Here is a 21382-nt window from a genome sequence, read left to right on the forward strand (position 1 = left end):
CATATTCAGTTGTTGTATTTCCCATTTCGGCACAAAAGGAGTATAGCCATTCATGAATTTATTAATATTTTTCACAATTATAAGTCTTTTAAGTACACTATATGTCCCATATTCTGTGCTTTGTAAAAAAAAAGTTGATATAAGAGTAAACATTTTTAATAATAACTTTAACAAGTGAAGACGATTTGCTTATGTTCTGTAAAACTTGGATCTACTTCAAATTAGAAATGTTTCAAGGAATAAAACCCTTAGAGCATCTTTGTTTTAAAGGAATACCCCAAATTATGTGCTAAAAACTTATGTAAATCATCATGATAACAGAGGAAATCAAGACAATTGGAATTTGAGACTCCAGTAATTTGGACCTCTGTTCATCTTTACATTTAGGATCTTATTAAAAACCAAAACACTTGGTAGATTTTCATCACTATAAACAATGCTTTGGCTAAATCGCACAATTCCTTTGTCATTTAGTGGTTTTTTTTCATTGACAATCTTCACTTGTAAAAAAATGTCTTGGACAGTTAAAGAGTATACAATAGAGGTACTTCAATGGCATGCATGTGAGAAACCAAAGTATTTTAGGTAAATGCATACCTAAATATCAGGAGCTTTGTGTTTTTGTGAACCAGAAAGTTTTGGGGGAAATTTAAGTATACAGAAACAGAGTCTGTCATTTGAACTAAAGAGAAGAATTAGAATTATTTTAAAAAATAGGTACTGGAGATCCAAGAATTTTCATCATGTATATTTCTGCTCAAGGCCTTTCTGCTGGGGTTTCGGCTGCTTCCTTCTCCAGTACAATGGCATATCTGGCCTTGGTTCACTTCTGTTTCTACCTCTTGCTTTTTCATTGCTCTTTATGGAGGTAGTAAAGCAAAGTACTTAAAAGAATATAGCTGTTTTAAAAAGCAAAGTTTCTAGTGCACAGTGGAACAGAGCTTTTACTAAATTGAACATAACTGCCAACATCAAAAGGCAAACCCTACATGCACAGCTGGGAGCACAACTTGCATCATATACATGTCTGCTGTGGGTCTCTGTGTGCAGCTCTCATTAAGTGTAAAAAGCACAACTGAGGCTAAATTAACAATGTGAAAAAATCAAGCTATGTTCTTGGCTTAAAAAACTAATTTCATTTAAAGAAAGAGTGCAGAATTTGTATATTTTTCAAAGAAATACATTAATTTTATGTCTTTTAAACCCAAAATATTCTATTTTATTTTTCCCTGTATCTAATATATACACAAGCTGAGGCCTGTCATTTATAAAACATATTTCTGCTTCCTGATTAGTGTAGCACTATCCAAATGAATGGGACAGAAGTCAAACTGCTTTGCTACGAAATGCAGAATTAGAGGGACATATGTCATCACAATAATCTGAAAATATTTTCTGTTATTTACTACCATTAGCCTGCATTCATATGGAATTAAATCAAGTTTAAAATATAATCTGAAAAAAAAAACAAACCTAAAAACCAAACATGGGAATGTATAAAAACATCTGCTTATTCCATTTGACATATGTAAACAGAAGTGAGGTTTGACATGTCATGTGTATCCAATTTATCACAAAGTCCTATTTTCCTCCTTCATACTTCTATTTCCCTTTTTCTCCATATCCATTTCACCCACCAAATCCAAACCAGCACCCTCTCTTGTGGACTGATACACTCTCCTAACATGTCTCTCCTTTCTTTTAATCCTTTCTCCATCTTACAACAAAACTGAGTTTTAAAATAATGAATGTAATCATGTTTATCTCCTATTTGAAACTTCCATGGTTTCCCATTGCTCAGGATGAAACCCCAAATTTCTCCCATGGCGTCCAAGGCCCTGTGAGAGTGGACCCCTCCTCCCTTACCAGCCCTACCAGCCCCACCAGCTCCACCACCACCTACTTCCTGTCTTCAATGTTGAGGCCTCGCTGGTGACCTCGCTGTCTCACCTCAGCGCCTCCCCTGTGCTGTTCTACTTCCTGATACCTCTTCCCCTTGGATAAATTCCATTCAGCTTTCAAGGTCTGGTACAAATATCTCTCCCTAAAGGAAGCATACTTTCACCCCAAAACTGAGTCAGGGCTCTACTTTTCATGAGCTCAGAGCAGTCCTTTGCTAAACATATATGTTTTTTCTTGTCTTTTTAAAAATAATGTTTTGGCACAAATGTTCACAGTCAGACAACAGTAATAAACTTAAATACGAAATACTTCATAGCATTTTTATGGAAATGAAAGGAATTCAACATAATTTTTATTGTATATCTCCAAGAATATTGTTAAGCAGAAATTCAATTGCACAGATAGTGTCTATTTACAACTCACTGAAAATACTCGGCTAATTCATGTCTGTGCTCTTGGATCAGCTGTCTCCCACCTCCATCACTTCTCTAATTATGGGAAGTAATTTCTATAGGGAGCTGAAGAAATGAAAGTTTGCTCTGTAGACAACCTCTTAGCAATATGAGTGTCATATCGGTTGTATCCGTCAGAATTTGGTCCTTGCTGCAGTTTGGAGATTCACATATAGCTCATCTGTAGAGCTGGTTACGTGATTCAAGGGTGACCTTGGGCAGCACGTCAATCTGTTTAACGGAGCCCACACACAGGGTAATATGTGGGACTTGGGGGAGCAGATGGCAATGTTGGCAACCAGAACCTTGTTTGTTAGCAGTGATTATGACCATTCCCCTCAGAATGACTTTTCATGTCTCTATGAGGTCTGTCACACCAAGGAAGGCATGTTGGTGGCAGGCGCCCTGCAAGTGGTCAGGGAGGTACAATCAGCCGACTCAGGTTTGGCCAGCCTTAGAATTATGTAGGCTCCAGGGAATTCTAAGCAGGTGTGGGGGCAGAGGACCTTGTCCTTTATGATAAACAGGCTGGTTACCACAGCCAGATTTGGGATACTGGGAACAGGATTCCTGACTCTCATTCCACTCACTTTTTCTACAAAGATAATGATCCGAGAAGATGAGTGCGCTCATTAAATTGATCCCTTTCTGAGTCTAAAATAACTACTATCCCACTGCTACCCCACAGGTGCAGATGCCTGAGATATGTGGCCCCAAATGCTGGATGAACTCCAGAATTGACCAAAAACAGGCAGAGAATTTTTTTCTTTTAAGAAACTTGTCAGTAAAAAGGGAGAGAATTGCAATTACTTTGAGGCAAATGCTTACAATGAAGAGTTCAAGTAACATAACTATAATAGTAAAACTCAGTCTTTTAAATAGACACATGAAGTATTGCATAACATAGCAAAATAAAAATGTTTAAAATTATGTGAAACCAAATTGTTACTGCCATATTGATGTGCTTGGAAGGCTTGACTTTGAGACTTTCAGAATATGCTCTGATGCTATAGTAGCTGTGACATCACAGTTTCTCAAGAGAGAGTTGCCAGTTGCTGGGAAATGCTCATGCAGCTGGCCCACACACTGCATGCCAGGCTTTGCTCTCAGTCAGGAGGCAGGCAGGCAGGGTCTAAGGGACAAACGTGATTGTCCTGCAGGTGACATGGATTCCTTATTGTCCTATCCCAACACAACACTTCCATACATGCCACCCTCCATTTAAGAAGCTAGAAAGCTCTGTACAGCACATGCAGTTTCAGTTACCCACCATCAACCATGGCCTGAAAATATCACATATAATATCAAAAAATCATGGAAAATGACTTAGCCACAAATGAGTAAAAATAGAATTTATACATGCTTTAAGTACTACTTTCAAATTGAGAGAGAAATCACACAATTTTCCTCTGAAAATCAATAAAATTGGTAATTAAACCTAAACAAGATACCAGAACTTTAAAAGGAGGTTCTGCAATGTCAGTCTCTGTTTTCTAGGTAATAAAGCAGCATGAAGTTCTTTCTATATGAACATTTCATGGTTTCATATTCACCTAGATTCACAAAACTGGTGACTAAAGAGATTCACATTGTTTGTGAAGGTAGACTATGGAGCAATGGACCCAAACTTGGGGTGTACAATCAAATTTTTTAATTGAAAAATCCATTCTATGTATGACTCTACTTATTTCTTCAAATTCACTATGATTTTCAAATTCACTATGATTTTCAAATCTACTAACATTTCCAATCAAGTAAAATCTAAGTTTACAACAAATTCCATCAGGCAGAGAAGGAATCCAGGCTTTTACAGATGGAACTGATATGTATCCACTCAGTAAACTTGGATGGAAATAATTCAAGAATAATACTTAAGTTTACCATGAAGACTCTTCTAGTCTTTTATTTATCGATTTTTGAAGTTTTTTAAAGTAGCAAACAGCACTTTAAACATGTTCTATGAGGTATCATATTTAATACAGATTTGAAACATCCTAATACAAAACTGAAATTACAAAAAGATTTTGAAACTGCCTCCAGTTATCTCGCAGGATGCTTATACTGTGATCATTCTAATCCCGAGGGTGGAGCATCTTACAACAAACTGATAAAAATAAGAAGTTTAAAATAAACTCTTTTCTGTTGTATAAAGGAAAAGAGCAAGAAAATCAATTCTAGAGTAACTTCATTATTAATTAGATTTATGAATTTATGTTGCCCACAAATGTTATATTTATGCTATGTAGATATATAGCCCAGCAGATATTCAGACACCACAGCCATAAATATGTCACAATGTTTTGAAACCACCGCAACTTGAAAAGGGACAAAGATAAAACCCAAGTGTGCACATTTGACAGTATAATTTTATGTCTAAAAACATTACGATGGAATGCTTTCCAGATCACAATCTTTAAATGTTTCAAAATAATATTGTAAACACCCTGAAGAGTGTTTCAAATTCAATTAGTGTTTCACTAAAATATGCAGCAATCTTTCCCTTACCTTTTTTGCCCCTCCCCCACCTTCCTCCTGAAGGGCCACTAGGGGGCAGTATGAAGACACAGTTCCTCTCATAATTACAATGGGAAAAAAACCTCCAAAAACATTTTCAGTGTGAAAATCCTTTATACAACATAAACAATAACCTCACCACTTCATCAGTATTAAGTCCACGGGATACATCAAGTCTGTAACATGCATCTGGATTTTTCAGGAGACTGTCTTTGGTCCATATTTAAGTATTCTAAGTGACAGAATTACTTATTTAATTAAACCTGCATGTCGGATTTAGAACAGATGTTAAAATTTATTTTCAAAGGGCGATAGTACACATCTCTGGTCATCGCAAGGTATATAGCCATCTCTTCTCAGAGAGGGGAAAGTGAAACTTGAAATACTTTGCCAACCTTAAGAGGTGGTTTTTTCTTTCTCTTTCAAAATGATCATTATTTACAGCTTCCCATGCACAATAAAATATAGACAATTCTAGGGATAGCATTAGTATCTATTCAAAGCTACAGAATAAAATAAATGGCAAAAATAAGTATACACACATATTACCTTACCCTAACTCTTATTTATTGAATAAAAAGAAAAAAGCCTTGAAAGAGCTTTATACACTCAAGAGATTTAACATTCCAAGAAATCACTTAGAGTCAGGCCATTCCCTGACAATACTGAAATGGCTGATAGGGAGTTGGGTTTCTGTGAATAAATGAAGTACTTATTGCTTTTTCTTGAAATACTTTATGAAATTCTATATGAAACATAACTTTTAAATATTTTCTCTGCATATTACAGGGCATTTTAGGGCATAGTACTACTCCACAAATAATTATGGTTGTTATTACAATTATTTAATGTTTTGTTACTATGTTAGTGAAGAGAAATATTAATTCCAATAACACAAAATGATAGGTCATTCATTATACTGAAGATGTTCAAAGTTCCCAAAGCACACCCATATAATTTGGGGACATTCTGTCTCTTTGTGGTGGTGTCCCTTTAAGGGCATATGCCTTACTAGATTCTATTTTTTTGTTGTGGTTTTGACCTTATGTCAGAAAACAGGGGGACAGTCCCTTGAGAAGGACTCTATCTCTAGTATGGTGGAGGCCAGCAGTAGCCCAGCAAGCAATCAAAAAATAATTTTTGAAATAACTACTATATGTGCCACCATTTAGAATTTTCATGTCCTCTACTATGAAAAGTAGAGAAATGGTGTAAAAACCAAAGAGTTTAAAGCTAATAACAAGGAAGTGAAGAGAAAGAGGCCTGTGGGATTTAGGGACAACAGCCAGTTCTTCATGGAGATAACATCGATTACGTATGAAGAAAAATTTATTGGCCTACTCTATGTGTAAACAAGAGAGAATGAGTATGTATTTTCTGTAGTAAATCCACAGTTTTTACTTATCTACATATGTACTAAAATAATTCTTTTAATATTTTTATTTTAGTCATTTTTTTATTTCTTATAATTGTATCTTTTTTTAAAAATCCAGTCAACTATTATATTTCCTAACTCTTTCATAGTTCACCAATAGCCAAAATTAAATATTGGCAAAGGGAATGAACAACACTGAACCCTTTAATTCTTAGAATAACTTAAAAACACTAATTCTGATAAGATCCAACAGATGGCAGTGATGAAATAAATGAATAGTTTAAATATTTTTCTAATATGTAGGATCTGCTCCTCAAAGAATGTCAATTAACAATAATTCTACTTGGAATAAATAATGTAAAATTTTGATATGACTAACTGGATAGGAGAGTACAAGTTAAATATAAAGAAATTTAGATGAAAATAGTATTTCCTACTTCAAAAGAAAACAATTTCTCCTTTGCAAAAAGCATTTCAAATTGAAAACTGTCAAAAATATTAACAGTGAACCAAAAAGGATAATAGTATCCAAATTAACTTAATGGACCTTTTTATATTGCAATAATTGTTGCTTCTTTAAATTAGAAAATTTTCATTTACCCACAACTTTGTAGTCAAAAGTCCATTAAATAAAAGAAATTATACCAGCGTTATATGTTATCATAATATATCAGTGATTCCTCAGTTTATGAAATGAGTCTCCAACCCCTGGAGATATCTCGAATTAAGCATTAGAAATCTATTTAAGCCACATGAAACATGAGTGTAGGCTAAGGGGCTACATTCTAAGAAATAAAATTAATATTCAAAATGCTTACCTGCATTAAAAAAATCAGTCTAGCAACTACCAGATACCCAAATAGATATGAAATGCACCTGAAAGGCACTAGCTCCGGGTCTTTGGCTTCCTCCCTTACAGTTAGGTTTGATGATCATCAACTTTCTAACATTCACCCCTACTCTGGCCATCCGGGCAGCAGAGCCATGACTCAGCCTCTATCCTCTAGCACTTTCTAGAAAAGGTGACAGACAGAATGGTTCTAAAGTGTGATGTTAGAAACACTCACCAAACTTAAGCTAAATTTTTAAAGATAACCTGAGTAGAAGACTTTTTAAATTAAAAATCATCAACTGATTATTAGAGGGAAAGTGGGGGGGTAAGTGAAATGGGTAAAGGAGATCAATTGTAGAATAGTGGATGGAAATTAGACTTTTGGTGGTGATCATGATGTAACTTACATGAAATTTTTAGTTAAAATATGATGCTGTATACATAAAATATATAGTGTTATAGACTAATGTTCCTTCAATAAAAATTTATATTAATCCTAATTGCCTTTCTATGTTGAAAAACTGGAGTCACACAGATGACAGAAATGTAAGAAAGACTCTAAAAAATTCTCCTTTAGAACTACTTACCATCCTATTTTCTATGATTTTATATATCACAGTGAAATTATATAACCTAGGAAAACTCACATCAAATCTACACATTGATACACTCTAGAGGTCTGTTATTTTAGATATTATATAAAAACTAAATGCACTGAGATAGAGGTGTTTTGGGCAATATTTTTGCACTAGCATTACTATACTGAAAAAAATCACTGAATGTGCTATTTTTAAAATGCTACTTACTATCACTCAATATTCTAAAATTTGTGTGCTTTCACATAGATGATGATAACCCTGGATTTAGAAAATTACTCTGTCAAAGATTGTGGCTATTAAAGTAAAACCATTTTGTTTTGATACTTATACATTTCAACTGTTTTTATTTGGCATTGTTAGATTTTTAGTCATTCCTCTACAGACTGACTTCTAAAATATTTGTGTGGGAGCAGAGAAAGGAAAGAAAAGAACTAAATTAAGTATGTGATGGGAGTGAAGAAGGACTTGTTTCAAATTGAAAAAAGTTAATTTTAGCCATGGTGCCATAAAACAGTAACATGAAATTTAATAACATATTGTGATGGTTAATTTTACATATCAGCTTGACTGGGCAAAATGATACATAGACTGTAACAGGTAAAACATTATTTTTGAAACTGTGTATGAGGGTGTTTCTGGGAGAGGTGAGCATTTCATTTGGTGAACTGAGTAAAGCAGGTGACCCTCACCAGTGTAGGCAAACATTATCCACTCCACTCAGGTGCAGAGAACAAAAAAAGGAGGAGGGGTTGATTAGTTGTCTGTTTAAGCAGGGATGGCCATCTTATCCTCAGAGATCAAATTCATGATTCTCAGGCCTTCAGACCTGCACTAAATTACACTACCACCTTACTCTAGTTCTCTAGATTATAAATCTCAAACTTGGGACCTTCTAGACTTCCATAACCCCATGAGCCAATTTCTATAACAAATATCTACCTACCTACCTACCTATCATGTTAAAAACAAGACAAAAGGCTCAAAACGAAGTTGCTTATGTTAAGTAAGTCCCATGTCACTAAATCTAAAGTTAATTTAATTAGTTTTGCCCTCTTTCAGAAATAGAATCTTAAAGCAGTTAATCAGGAATCACCTAGTGAGGTGATTTGCCTGACAGACCCCCACACTACCCTAAAGGACAGTGATCTTGCCACAACCAATTCACTTTCTGCTAGTATAATGTCCCTGTTCCTGTTTCCTTCCACCTGTGAAAGTTGTTCATTGCGTGCAGTTCCTTAAAGCTCCTTTCTATCTTCTAGATTGGATGCTGTCCAAATCAGGAATTGAAAAAAGCCAATAAATCTTTAAAATTTACTCAATAGAATTTCATTTTATCAATACCCTATTGGTTCTGTTTCTCTGGGAAACCCTAGTATGTCAAGGGTAAATTTTTTTTTATAAAAATTGTCTTTTAAACTTGTTTCCATATAACTGTTCATAGTAGTTACTGATTATTCTTTTGATTTCTGCTGTGTCCGTTGTGATTTCTCCTCTTTCATTGATGATCCTGTTTATTTGTGCTTTCTCCCTTTTTTCCTTTGTGAGCCTGGCTAGGGGTTTGTCTATTTTATTGATTTTTTCAAAGAACCAGCTCTTGGTTTCATTGATCTTTTGGATTGTTTTTTTAGTTTCAATTTCATTTATTTCTGCTTTGGTTTTTATTATTTCTTTTCTTCTACTGGTTTTGGGGTTTTTTTGTTGTTCTTTTTCTAGATCTTTGAGCTTCGAGATTAGGTTGTTTCTTTGCGTTCTTTCTTGTTTCTTGATGTGAGCTTCTATTGCTATATATTTTCCTCTTATTACTGCTTTTGCTGCATCCCATACATTTAGGATATTGGTGTCCTCCTGTCGTTCAATTCAAAAAATTTTTTAATTTCTTCTTTGATCTCCTCATTAGTCCAATGGTCTTCAATTCCTACAACTCTACAATCACCCAAAGCTAGATAAAGAAGAAATAGAACACCTAAACAGACCAATTACAATTAGCGAAATTGAAATGGTAATCAAAAACCTCCCCAAAAACAAAAGCCCAGGACCTGATGGATTTACAAATGAATTCTACCAAACATTCAGAGACGAATTAGTGCCTATCCTTCACAAACTCTTCCAAAAAATTGAGAAGGAAGGGACAATACCAAACACGTTTTATGAAGCCAACATTACACTAATACCAAAACCGAACAAGGACAACACAAAAAAAGGAAAACTACAGGCCAATCTCCTTAATGAATATTGATGCAAAAATCCTCAATAAAATTTTAGCTATCAGAATCCAACAATGTATCCATAAGATAATTCACCACGACCAAGTAGGATTCATTCCAGGGACACAAGGATGGTTTAACATCCGAAAATCAATCAACGTTATCCAACACATCAACAAAAAGAAATATAAAAACCATATGATAATATCAATAGATGCTGAGAAAGCTTTCGACAAAGTGCAACACCCATTCATGATAAAAGCCCTTGAAATTCTTGGGATACAAGGAATATACCTCAACATCATAAAGGCCATCTATGACAAGCCAACAGCCAGTATCATTCTCAATGGTGAAAAGCTGAAAGCAATTCCATTAAGATCTGGAACAAGACAAGGATGTCCACTCTCACCACTGCTTTTCAATATAATACTGGAAGTCCTAGCCAGGGAAATAAGACAAGAGAAAGACATCCAAGGAATCCAAATAGGAAAAGAAGAAGTCAAACTATCACTATTTGCAGAAGATATGATATTATACATAGAGAACCCCAAAAACTCCATAGAAAAGCTAATTCAACTCATCAATCAGTTCAGTAAAGTGGCAGGATACAAAATCAACACGCAAAAGTCAGTAGCCTTCCTATACACAAACAATAAATCTGAAGAAGAAGAAATCAAAAAAACCATCCCTTTTGTTATTGAAACAAAAAAAAAATCAAATATTTGGGAATAAATCTAACAAAAGAGGTAAAGGACCTATACAAAGAAAACTATAAAACACTGTTAAAAGAAATAGAAGAAGACACAAAGAAATGGAGAGACATCCCCTGCTCATCGATTGGAAGAATAAACATTATTAAAATGGCCATCCTTCCAAAAGCAATATACAGATTCAATGCTATTCCAATCAAAATTTCAATGTCATTCTTCAAAGAAATAGAACAATTATTGATGAAATTCATATGGAATCACAAAAAACCCCGAATAGCCAAAGCTCTCCTGAAAAAAAAAGAAGGGAATGGAGGCATCACACTCCCAGACTTCAAACTCTACTACAAAGCCATAATCATCAAAACTGCATGGTATGGGAACAAGAACAGACATACAGACCAATGGAATCGAATAGAAAATCCAGAAATAAACCCACAGATTTATGGTCAACTAATCTTTGACAAAGGAGCAAAGACTATGCATTGGAGCAAAGAAAGTTTGTTCAATAAATGGTGCTGGGAAAACTGGGTCGCTACATGCAAAAGAATGAAGTTTGACCACTACCTCACACCATACACAAAAATCAACTCAAAATGGATTAAAGAACTAGACATAAGACCTGAAACCATAAAATATATAGAAGGAAATATAGGCAAAACACTACATGATTTGCACATCAAAGACATCTTTACAGACACATCACCCAAAGCAGTGATAGTGAAGGCAAAGATAAACAGCTGGGACTACATCAAATCAAAGAGCTTCTGCACAGCAAAAGAGACAATAACAAAAACAAAGAGAAACCCCACCAACTGGGAGAACATTTTTGCACCCAACACTAATGATAAAGGACTGATCACAAAAATCTGCAAAGAGCTGATGAGACTCAACAACAACAAAGAAAAGAATCCAGTCAAAAAATGGGCAGAAGAGCTAAAAAGAAACTTCTCTGAAGAGGAAATGCAAATGGCCAACAGGCATATGAAAAAATGTTCAACATCACTTGCCATCAGGGAAATGCAAATCAAAACTACCATGAGATACCATCTTACACCAGTGAGAATGGCACATATTAAAAAAAACTAGCAACAACAAATGTTGGCGAGGGTGTGGAGAAAAAGGAACTCTCCTGCACTGTTGGTGGGAGTGCAAACTGGTCCAACCACTGTGGAAAGCTGTGTGGAGATTTCTGGACCTACTAAACATAGAGCTTCCATATGATCCAGCAATTCCACTCCTAGGTATTTACCCAAAGGACACAGAAACATCAATTCCAAAGAACACCTGCACCCCTATGTTTATAGCAGCACTGTTTACAATAGCTAAGCTTTGGAAACAACCCAAATGCCCAAAAATAGATGACTGGATCAAGAAGATGTGGTACATATATACCATGGAATATTACTCAGCATTCAAAAAAGATAAACACATGCAATTTGCAGCAACATGGATGGCGCTGGAAGGGATCATGCTCAGCGAAATAAGCCAAAAAGAAAAAGAAAAATACCGGATGGTCTCACTCATAGCAGGAATCTAGAAAACTTAAATAAGGGACCAGGAAAATGAATATAAGAAAGTGAAAATCAAAATCAACAAAAAACTATGAACCAGAGACACTTTTAGGGGGGCGGGGGCGGGAGGGGAGGGATTGGGGTCAGAATGGGGGGGCTGCAATTGTATGGGGAATATAACAATAAAATTTATAAAAAAAAATTGTCTTTTGTAAGGCAATCTTCTCTGTATATTAAAGAACACAGACTCTGGAGTCCAAAAGACCTGGGTTTAATAAATATGTGTGCCCAGAAAATTTTGGCATATTTACAAAACCTCAGTTTCCTCATCTAATGACAGATTGTCTTGAAAATTACATTTTAAAATACATTTGATCACATACCACAATACTTGAAAAGAGGGCATTCCTACCAAACCTTTTTTCATAGTTCTTAGACATGATCTTATTTTAAATTGACTTTTTAAAACATTTCTAGATTTACTTATGTTTGTCTTTTTTAAAATGATTTTTAATTTTTAGAAAATAGTTATCAAATGTAATGTTATCAATAGTTACCAAATAGTTATCAAATGTAAGTTATCTATGTAATGTTACCTATAATATATCCAGCATTATCCAGTTTTATTTGTACTGGAAAATTCCACAAGGGTTAACCTATTACCTGAATCAAATGGCCCACACATTTCCCAACAAGTCCAGAAACAGTCAAATGTTGTAATATCTTTGGAAAACAGGTCTATCTGATAACACTTTTCATAAGGCTTCCTAAGGAATAGCCCCAAGTAGGACTTGCGAAAGAAAATATAAAGTGCCTTGAAAGTCAAGATACTGACATGAGAACATGTTGGTCTCTTGGTCTGTGGGACAAGTCAGTACGGAGCGAGTCTTGGCACTTACTTTGCATTAGCAGGGTTGCAGGTGGTCAGGTTAGCCAGGGCAAGAGCTGCAGCTTCTCCAATCTCTTCATTGTCACTTTTCAGCAACTGAATTAGCTGTGGAATCCCTTTGGAAAAAATTAAATGCGACTTTATAAAGATCCATGTAAACAAAAATATGGTAACTTAAAAATGTTCAAAATAGGGTTTTTCAGTTTGCTTACCCTGGGTATTGAAAAACTGTTTGCTGTCCGTATTTTCACACATTGCTGAAATTGCTTGAGAAGCAGCAATTTTAGTTCCATCGTTTTTAGAACCCAAAAGGGCTATAAGGCACTTTTCAACCTCTTGCTCATGAAAAAATTTTCTATTTTCAGCTTTCATAAACAAAAGGAAAAATATCAGAATTTTGTTGTAAAAATTATGCAGTGTACTTACTTCCTCAACCAAAATATGATAGAATTTTCAATCTCTTTCTAGTTTTGACACAAAGAATCCAAATTTAACAAAATACATACCTATCTAATCTTTGGAGTATAGCAATTATGCAAAATGAACCATGAATATTACATTTTTCCTATTCCTGTATGTGATAATACCACAGCAAAAAAAGATATACATAATATTTTTATATAATTATATATAATTATATATATATATTATTATATATTATTATATATACTATAATTTATACAAATATGGCAAGTTTCAGGTTTAGTAAGAATTTACTAAAGAACTATTTAACACTATCACATGTCCTGCATGGTATTGTGTTCACACATGCTATCATCTCACAAAAGCTAAAAACTTGTTTATTTGATGTTTATTTTAATTTTGAAACCCAATATTTGAAGAACTATCAGATCTAAAAGCCAGTGAGCTGTATGCTCATGGGTAGAAGAGAGGAGAAATTAAAAATGAGTAATAAAGTATAATTCCAAGTTTAAGAAATCTATAACTTTATATCAAAGAAATAATAATCGAAGGGGGCGGAGCAACATGGCAGCGAGGAGACGCTGCGAGTAAGATCTCCCATTAAAAAAAGTTAATAGGGAGGAAAAGAGGCAGGTCCCAGTGAGAACCGGGACACGGAAGATAAACGGACGACGCCAGCAAACTGCCCGAAGAAGAAAGTTGCCATAAAAGAGGACCAGAAGGGAGGGAAGCGCAGAACCCTGCTCCCCTCCCCCGCCCACAGAGGCGGCACTCTCCGACCAGCAGAGAGGAGGGAAACAACAAACCAAAACGGCCAACAAGAAAAACGGACGCAGCAAGCGGGACAGGGAGTGGAAAGGAACTATTGCAGCCACCACACCCCGTGAACGGGAGCTGAGGCGAACCCTGCAGGATTCGCCGCGGTGAGCGAAGGGCGCCATTAGAGAAGAACAAAGACCCCGGGAGACACGCACACAGCCCGGGCTGCCCGTAAGCTTGCGCGGAAAAGTGGCGCGCTCGGCGCGCTTGAAAAGCAAGTGCAGACCAGGATCGCGGCTGCCCAGGTCCCCGCGTCTGCGACCTAGGCTTGGGAGACGACCTAGGCTTGCTGGGAGACGCGTGGAGGTCCTCACTGAGGTGAAGGTCCCTCCCTGAGTAAGCAGGAACCAGGCGCCCAGGCACGGGAGCGGTGCAAAAGGCGCCATTCCCGCGCCACTGAACTGGGCTACAGCCCGCGTCCTGGAACTGAGGGCTTTGGAACTGAGACCCGGGGCACAAAATTAGGGGCGTGAGTTCCCCACGACGGTGGGGCACAAGGCAGACACAGCACCCCAAAGCCATTGAGGTGTACCCTACCATCCCCGCTCTGCTCCCTGTCCCACGGGGTGGAAAATCAGCTCCCCAAGGGCTCTAGGAGAGATCTCTGGCGCCACCTAGCGACTTGAAGCCAGCACAGGCTCCTGAAGGAGCTAGAGGCCAGCTGGGGAGTTAGCCCACACCTGGCCCCTTCCGAACAAGTAGTCTGAGCCCACAGGGAGAGCGAGCACCCACAGCCAGGGCAGACCAGGCACACAGAAGAGTGTGCCTGACACCGGACGCGCAGGGAGTGTGTCCCACATCACCATTTTAGAACAGGGACATTTCTTCAGTAAAGACTACCTGCAGAAGGCTTCCTCAGGAGCCAGAGGTGAGCGGGGGAAGTTCGCCCACGCCAGACCCCCTCTGGCCTGCAGTCCAAGCCCAGAGGGGGAGCAGGAACCCACCGCCGGGGCAGACCAGGCGCACAGGGGAGTGTGTCCCCACATCGACATTTTAGGACAGGGACCTTTCTCCAATAAAGACTGCTTGAAACTGACAGATGACTCCTGGAGGAACCAGAGGGGAGCAGAGAAGCTCACCCAAGATGCCGGCCAGTCCCAACTACACAGTGTCCCAACGCATACGGCAAATTAGAAAACAGACAGTAGAGAGGAGAAGAACCACACGCAATCTAGCAACTCTCCAGAGAAAAAGCACACCACAAAAAGAAAACCAGCCCCCAGATTGCAAAGACAGTAACTTGGAAGACCTTCTGAGCCTTCCAGAAAGAGAATTTAAAATTGCCGTGATTAAAAAACTGACAGAAGTCATAAAGGAAAACAATGATAAGGGAAAAATAATCAACGATCAGAAGAATGAAATTGAGTCCCTAAAGAGGGAAGTAAAAGAAATGCAGGAGATCAAAGAATTAGTGGAAGAACTAAAGAATTCTGGGAAAAGCAATGAAAGCAGAATTGATGAAATGGAAGAACGAATAAGTGCTCTTGAAGACACAGAAATAAAAAGAACCAAAACAGAAAAGGAAAGAGAAGTACGAAGGAAAAAGAATGAAGAAAGACTTCGGGAACTATCTGACTCCATGAGGAAAGGAAATATAAGAGTTATAGGAATACCAGAAGGAGAGGAGAGAGAAGTAGGAACAGAGAAAATATTCAAAGAGATAATTGAAGAGAACTTCCCAAATGTGAAGAAGGAGCTGAAAATTGATATACAAGAAGCAAGAAGAACACCAAACTTCCACGACGAAAGAAAAAATACAGCAAGACACATAATAGTAAAGCTCCCAAGAATCCAGGACAAGGAAAAAATAATGAAGCTGGCAAGAGGGAAGAAACAGATAACATTCAAAGGAAAGCCAATCAGGCTGACATCAGACTTCTCCGAAGAAACACTACGGGCAAGGAGAGAGTGGAGGGACATAGTCAACAGACTCCAAGAAAACAGATGCCAACCAAGAATACTCTATCCCGCAAAGCTCTCCTTCCTCTTTGAAGAAAGAATATGGACCTTCCCAGACAAACAGAAACTTCGGAATTTCATTGCAACTAAACCCCCACTCCAAAAAATACTACAAGGAGTCCTAAAGCCAGAACCTCAGAGGGACGAATAACAATGAAAGAAGGCCAAAAAAAAAAAAGTTATTAAAAGAATAAATAAATAAAATCAAAGGAAAGACAAACACAATGGCAAATACAGATGTTAACATATCAATATTAACTCTAAATGTAAATGGACTAAACTCTTCAATAAAAAGACACAGAGTTGCAGCCTGGATTAAGAAACAAAACCCAACCTTTTGCTGTCTCCAGGAAACACATTTAGCTACAAAAGATAAAAATAGGCTCAAAGTTAAAGGATGGAAAACAATCCTACAAGCAAATGGACCAAAAAAGAAAGCAGGAACAGCTATACTTATATCAGATAAAACAGATTTCAAACTCAAAAAGATAAAAAGAGACCCCAATGGTCACTACATTATGATCAAGGGGACAATACTTCAAGAAGAAATAACACTCATTAACATATACTCACCAAACGAAGGAGCACCAAAATATATCAGACAACTGTTGTCCTCTCTGAAAACAGACATCAGAGAAAACACATACGTAGTGGGAGACTTCAACACACCACTATCAACAATGGATAGATCAACAAGACAAAAAATAAGTAAAGAAACCAAAGCTCTAAATAAGGACCTAGAGCAATTGGGCTTAACAGACATCTATAGAACACTAAACCCCAAAAAAATGGAGTACACATTTTTCTCAAGCGCACATGGATCATTCTCCAGGATCGATCACATACTGGGGCACAAGACAAACATCAACAGATACACCAAGATTGAAATCATATCAACCATCTTTTCTGACCATGAAGGCATCAAACTAGAAATAAACCATAAAAAGAAGGCAAGGAACTTTCCTACCTCATGGAGATTAAAAACCACACTACTGGAAGACCACTGGACTAATGAGGAGATCAAAGAAGAAATTAAAAAATTCTTTGAATTGAACGACAAGGAGGACACCAATATCCTAAATGTATGGGATGCAGCAAAAGCAGTAATAAGAGGAAAATATATAGCAATAGAAGCTCACATCAAGAAACAAGAAAGAACTCAAAGAAACAACCTAATCTCGAAGCTCAAAGATCTAGAAAAAGAACAACAAAAAAACCCCAAAACCAGTAGAAGAAAAGAAATAATAAAAACCAAAGCAGAAATAAATGAAATTGAAACTAAAAAAACAATCCAAAAGATCAATGAAACCAAGAGCTGGTTCTTTGAAAAAATCAATAAAATAGACAAACCCCTAGCCAGGCTCACAAAGGAAAAAAGGGAGAAAGCACAAATAAACAGGATCATCAATGAAAGAGGAGAAATCACAACGGACACAGCAGAAATCAAAAGAATAATCAGTAACTACTATGAACAGTTATATGGAAACAAGTTTAATAATCTAGAGGAGATGGACAAATTCCTACAACTCTACAATCACCCAAAGCTAGATAAAGAAGAAATAGAACACCTAAACAGACCAATTACAATTAGCGAAATTGAAATGGTAATCAAAAACCTCCCCAAAAACAAAAGCCCAGGACCTGATGGATTTACAAATGAATTCTACCAAACATTCAGAGACGAATTAGTGCCTATCCTTCACAAACTCTTCCAAAAAATTGAGAAGGAAGGGACAATACCAAACACGTTCTATGAAGCCAACATTACACTAATACCAAAACCGAACAAGGACAACACAAAAAAGGAAAACTACAGGCCAATCTCCCTAATGAACACTGATGCAAAAATCCTCAATAAAATTTTAGCCATCAGAATCCAACAATGTATCCATAAGATAATACACCACAACCAAGTAGGATTCATTCCAGGGGCACAAGGATGGTTTAACATCCGAAAATCAATCAACGTTATCCAACACATCAACAAAAAGAAACATAAAAACCATATGATAATATCAATAGATGCTGAGAAAGCTTTCGACAAAGTGCAACACCCATTCATGATAAAAGCCCTTGAAATTCTTGGGATACAAGGAACATACCTCAACATCATAAAGGCCATCTATGACAAGCCAACAGCCAGTATCATTCTCAATGGTGAAAAGCTGAAAGCAATTCCATTAAGATCTGGAACAAGACAAGGATGTCCACTCTCACCACTGCTTTTCAATATAATACTGGAAGTCCTAGCCAGGGCAATAAGACAAGAGAAAGACATCCAAGGAATCCAAATAGGAAAAGAAGAAGTCAAACTATCACTATTTGCAGACGATATGATATTATACATAGAGAACCCCAAAAACTCCATAGAAAAGCTAATTCAACTCATCAATCAGTTCAGTAAAGTGGCAGGATACAAAATCAACACGCAAAAGTCAGTAGCCTTCCTATACACAAACAATAAATCTGAAGAAGAAGAAATCAAAAAAACCATCCCTTTTGTTATTGAAACAAAAAAAATCAAATATTTGGGAATAAATCTAACAAAAGAGGTAAAGGACCTATACAAAGAAAACTATAAAACACTGTTAAAAGAAATAGAAGAGGACACAAAGAAATGGAGAGACATCCCCTGCTCGTGGATTGGAAGAATAAACATTATTAAAATGGCCATCCTTCCAAAAGCAATATACAGATTCAATGCTATTCCAATCAAAATTTCAATGTCATTCTTCAAAGAAATAGAACAATTATTGATGAAATTCATATGGAATCACAAAAAACCCCGAATAGCCAAAGCTCTCCTGAAAAAAAAAGAAGGGAATGGAGGCATTACACTCCCAGACTTCAAACTATACTACAAAGCCATAATCATCAAAACCGCATGGTATTGGAACAAGAACAGACATACAGACCAATGGAATCGAATAGAAAATCCAGAAATAAACCCACAGATTTATGGTCAACTAATCTTTGACAAAGGAGCAAAGACTATGCATTGGAGCAAAGAAAGTTTGTTCAATAAATGGTGCTGGGAAAACTGGGTCGCTACATGCAAAAGAATGAAGCTCGACCACTACCTCACACCATACACAAAAATCAACTCAAAATGGATTAAAGAACTAGACATAAGACCTGAAACCATAAAATATATAGAAGGAAATATAGGCGAAACACTACGTGATCTGCACATCAAAGACATCTTTACAAACACATCACCCAAAGCAGTGATAGTGAAGGCAAAGATAAACAGCTGGGACTACATCAAATTAAAGAGCTTCTGCACAGCAAAAGAGACAATAACAAAAACAAAGAGAAACCCCACCAACTGGGAGAACATTTTTGCACCCAACACTAATGATAAAGGACTGATCACAAAAATCTGCAAAGAGCTAATGAGACTCAACAACAACAAAGAAAATAATCCAGTCAAAAAATGGGCAGAAGAGCTAAAAAGAAACTTCTCTGAAGAGGAAATGCAAATGGCCAACAGGCATATGAAAAAATGTTCAACATCACTTGCCATCAGGGAAATGCAAATCAAAACTACCATGAGATACCATCTTACACCAGTGAGAATGGCACATATTAAAAAAAACTAGCAACAACAAATGCTGGCGAGGGTGTGGAGAAAAAGGAATTCTTCTGCACTGTTGTTGGGAGTGCAAACTGGTCCAACCACTGTGGAAAGCTGTGTGGAGATTTCTGGACCTACTAAACATAGAGCTTCCATATGATCCAGCAATTCCACTCCTAGGTATTTACCCAAAGGACACAGAAACATCAATTCCAAAGAACACCTGCACCCCTATGTTTATAGCAGCACTGTTTACAATAGCTAAGCTTTGGAAACAACCCAAATGCCCAAAAATAGATGACTGGATCAAGAAGATGTGGTACATATATACCATGGAATATTACTCAGCATTCAAAAAAGATAAACACATGCAATTTGCAGCAACATGGATGGCGCTGGAAGGGATCATGCTCAGCGAAATAAGCCAAAAAGAAAAAGAAAAATACCGGATGGTCTCACTCATAGCAGGAATCTAGAAAACTTAAATAAGGGACCAGGAAAATGAATAACTATAAGAAAGTGAAAATCAAAATCAACAAAAACTATGAACCAGAGACACTTTTAGGGGGGCGGGGGCGGGAGGGGAGGGATTGGGGTCAGAATGGGGGGGCTGCAATTGTATGGGGAATATAACAATAAAATTTATTATAAAAAAAAGAAATAATAATCTTCTCTTATGTTACTACATGCTGACAGAGCAAAAGTTAAAATAAATTTTTAATTGCAAAATTACCATGAACTTAAATATATATATATATAAGCAAAATGTTCTTTAATTGAAAACAAAATTATTACTCTATGTATATACCATAATAATCACCCTACCATAAACACTAAATTAAGAACCAAAATATTGGGCCTCCCCGGTGGCGCAGCGGTTGAGCGCTGGGTTGCGAAGCTGCCCGCGGCCTCTGCTGCGCCAGTTCGATCCCCGGCTGCTCCGCGGAGGAGGGTCCCACATGGCGCGCAGACCTCTCCTGCCGCCCGCTGCTCCCCTCAGCAGTGTACTTCAGTTCTTCTGCCTGCTCTGCTCCCCGCTCTGGCTCTGGTGAATTCTCTCACCCTCCCGTGCTTCTGACTGTACCCAGTGCATGTATAAACAAAACAAACAAATAAATAAAATAAATAAAACATGCCTCTATAAAAAAAAAAAAAGAACCAAAATATTTTTAGTGTTCTTTTTGGCAACTAATTGTTTTTCTCTTAATTTGGTTTGATTTTTTTAATAAATAAAAATCTTGTTACTTTATGAAAGCAAAGATCGCATGACACTAACTAGAATATTAAAACTTAATTTTATTGTTTTACAGTTAATTACATATAACTTACCATTCAAAACAGGTACAAAAAATATTAAAGCAAAAATTCATTTTAATGCCATAAGAGGTGACAAAGATTAGTTGGAAATGGCTTACAAATAATTCCTCATGAATTTACTTACCATTGAAAAACTTACTCTAGGTTTGATTTTCCCATTTATTAACCTTTATAAAGTCAGTTTACATGATTAAAATAGGTAAGTGGGTGATATATGCTCTTAGGATAATGAGGTATAAGAATATTATGCTAGAATTAAAATGTCTGCAAAAAACTGATACTAATTTAGATTACAACAT

At 36.7% G+C, this 21382-nt stretch overlaps 1 protein-coding gene across 3 annotated transcripts in view; it reads right to left on the reverse strand.

The window, feature by feature from the left end:
* Nucleotides 1-21382, reverse strand: part of LOC311184351 (armadillo repeat-containing protein 3-like) — a gene marked incomplete at both ends in the record, with an annotated part of 67008 nt that overhangs the window by 22399 nt on the left and 23227 nt on the right. For all 3 annotated transcript variants that reach the window (XM_084254288.1, XM_084254287.1, XM_084254286.1), the window contains 2 exons: nt 12999-13104; nt 13201-13353. In XM_084254288.1, coding sequence (XP_084110414.1) covers nt 12999-13104; nt 13201-13353 — 259 coding nt within the window. The remainder of the gene's footprint in view (nt 1-12998; nt 13105-13200; nt 13354-21382) is intronic.

This window comes from Talpa europaea (assembly GCF_964194135.1).
Source record: "Talpa europaea genome assembly, chromosome: 14".
NCBI lineage: Eukaryota > Metazoa > Chordata > Mammalia > Eulipotyphla > Talpidae > Talpa > Talpa europaea.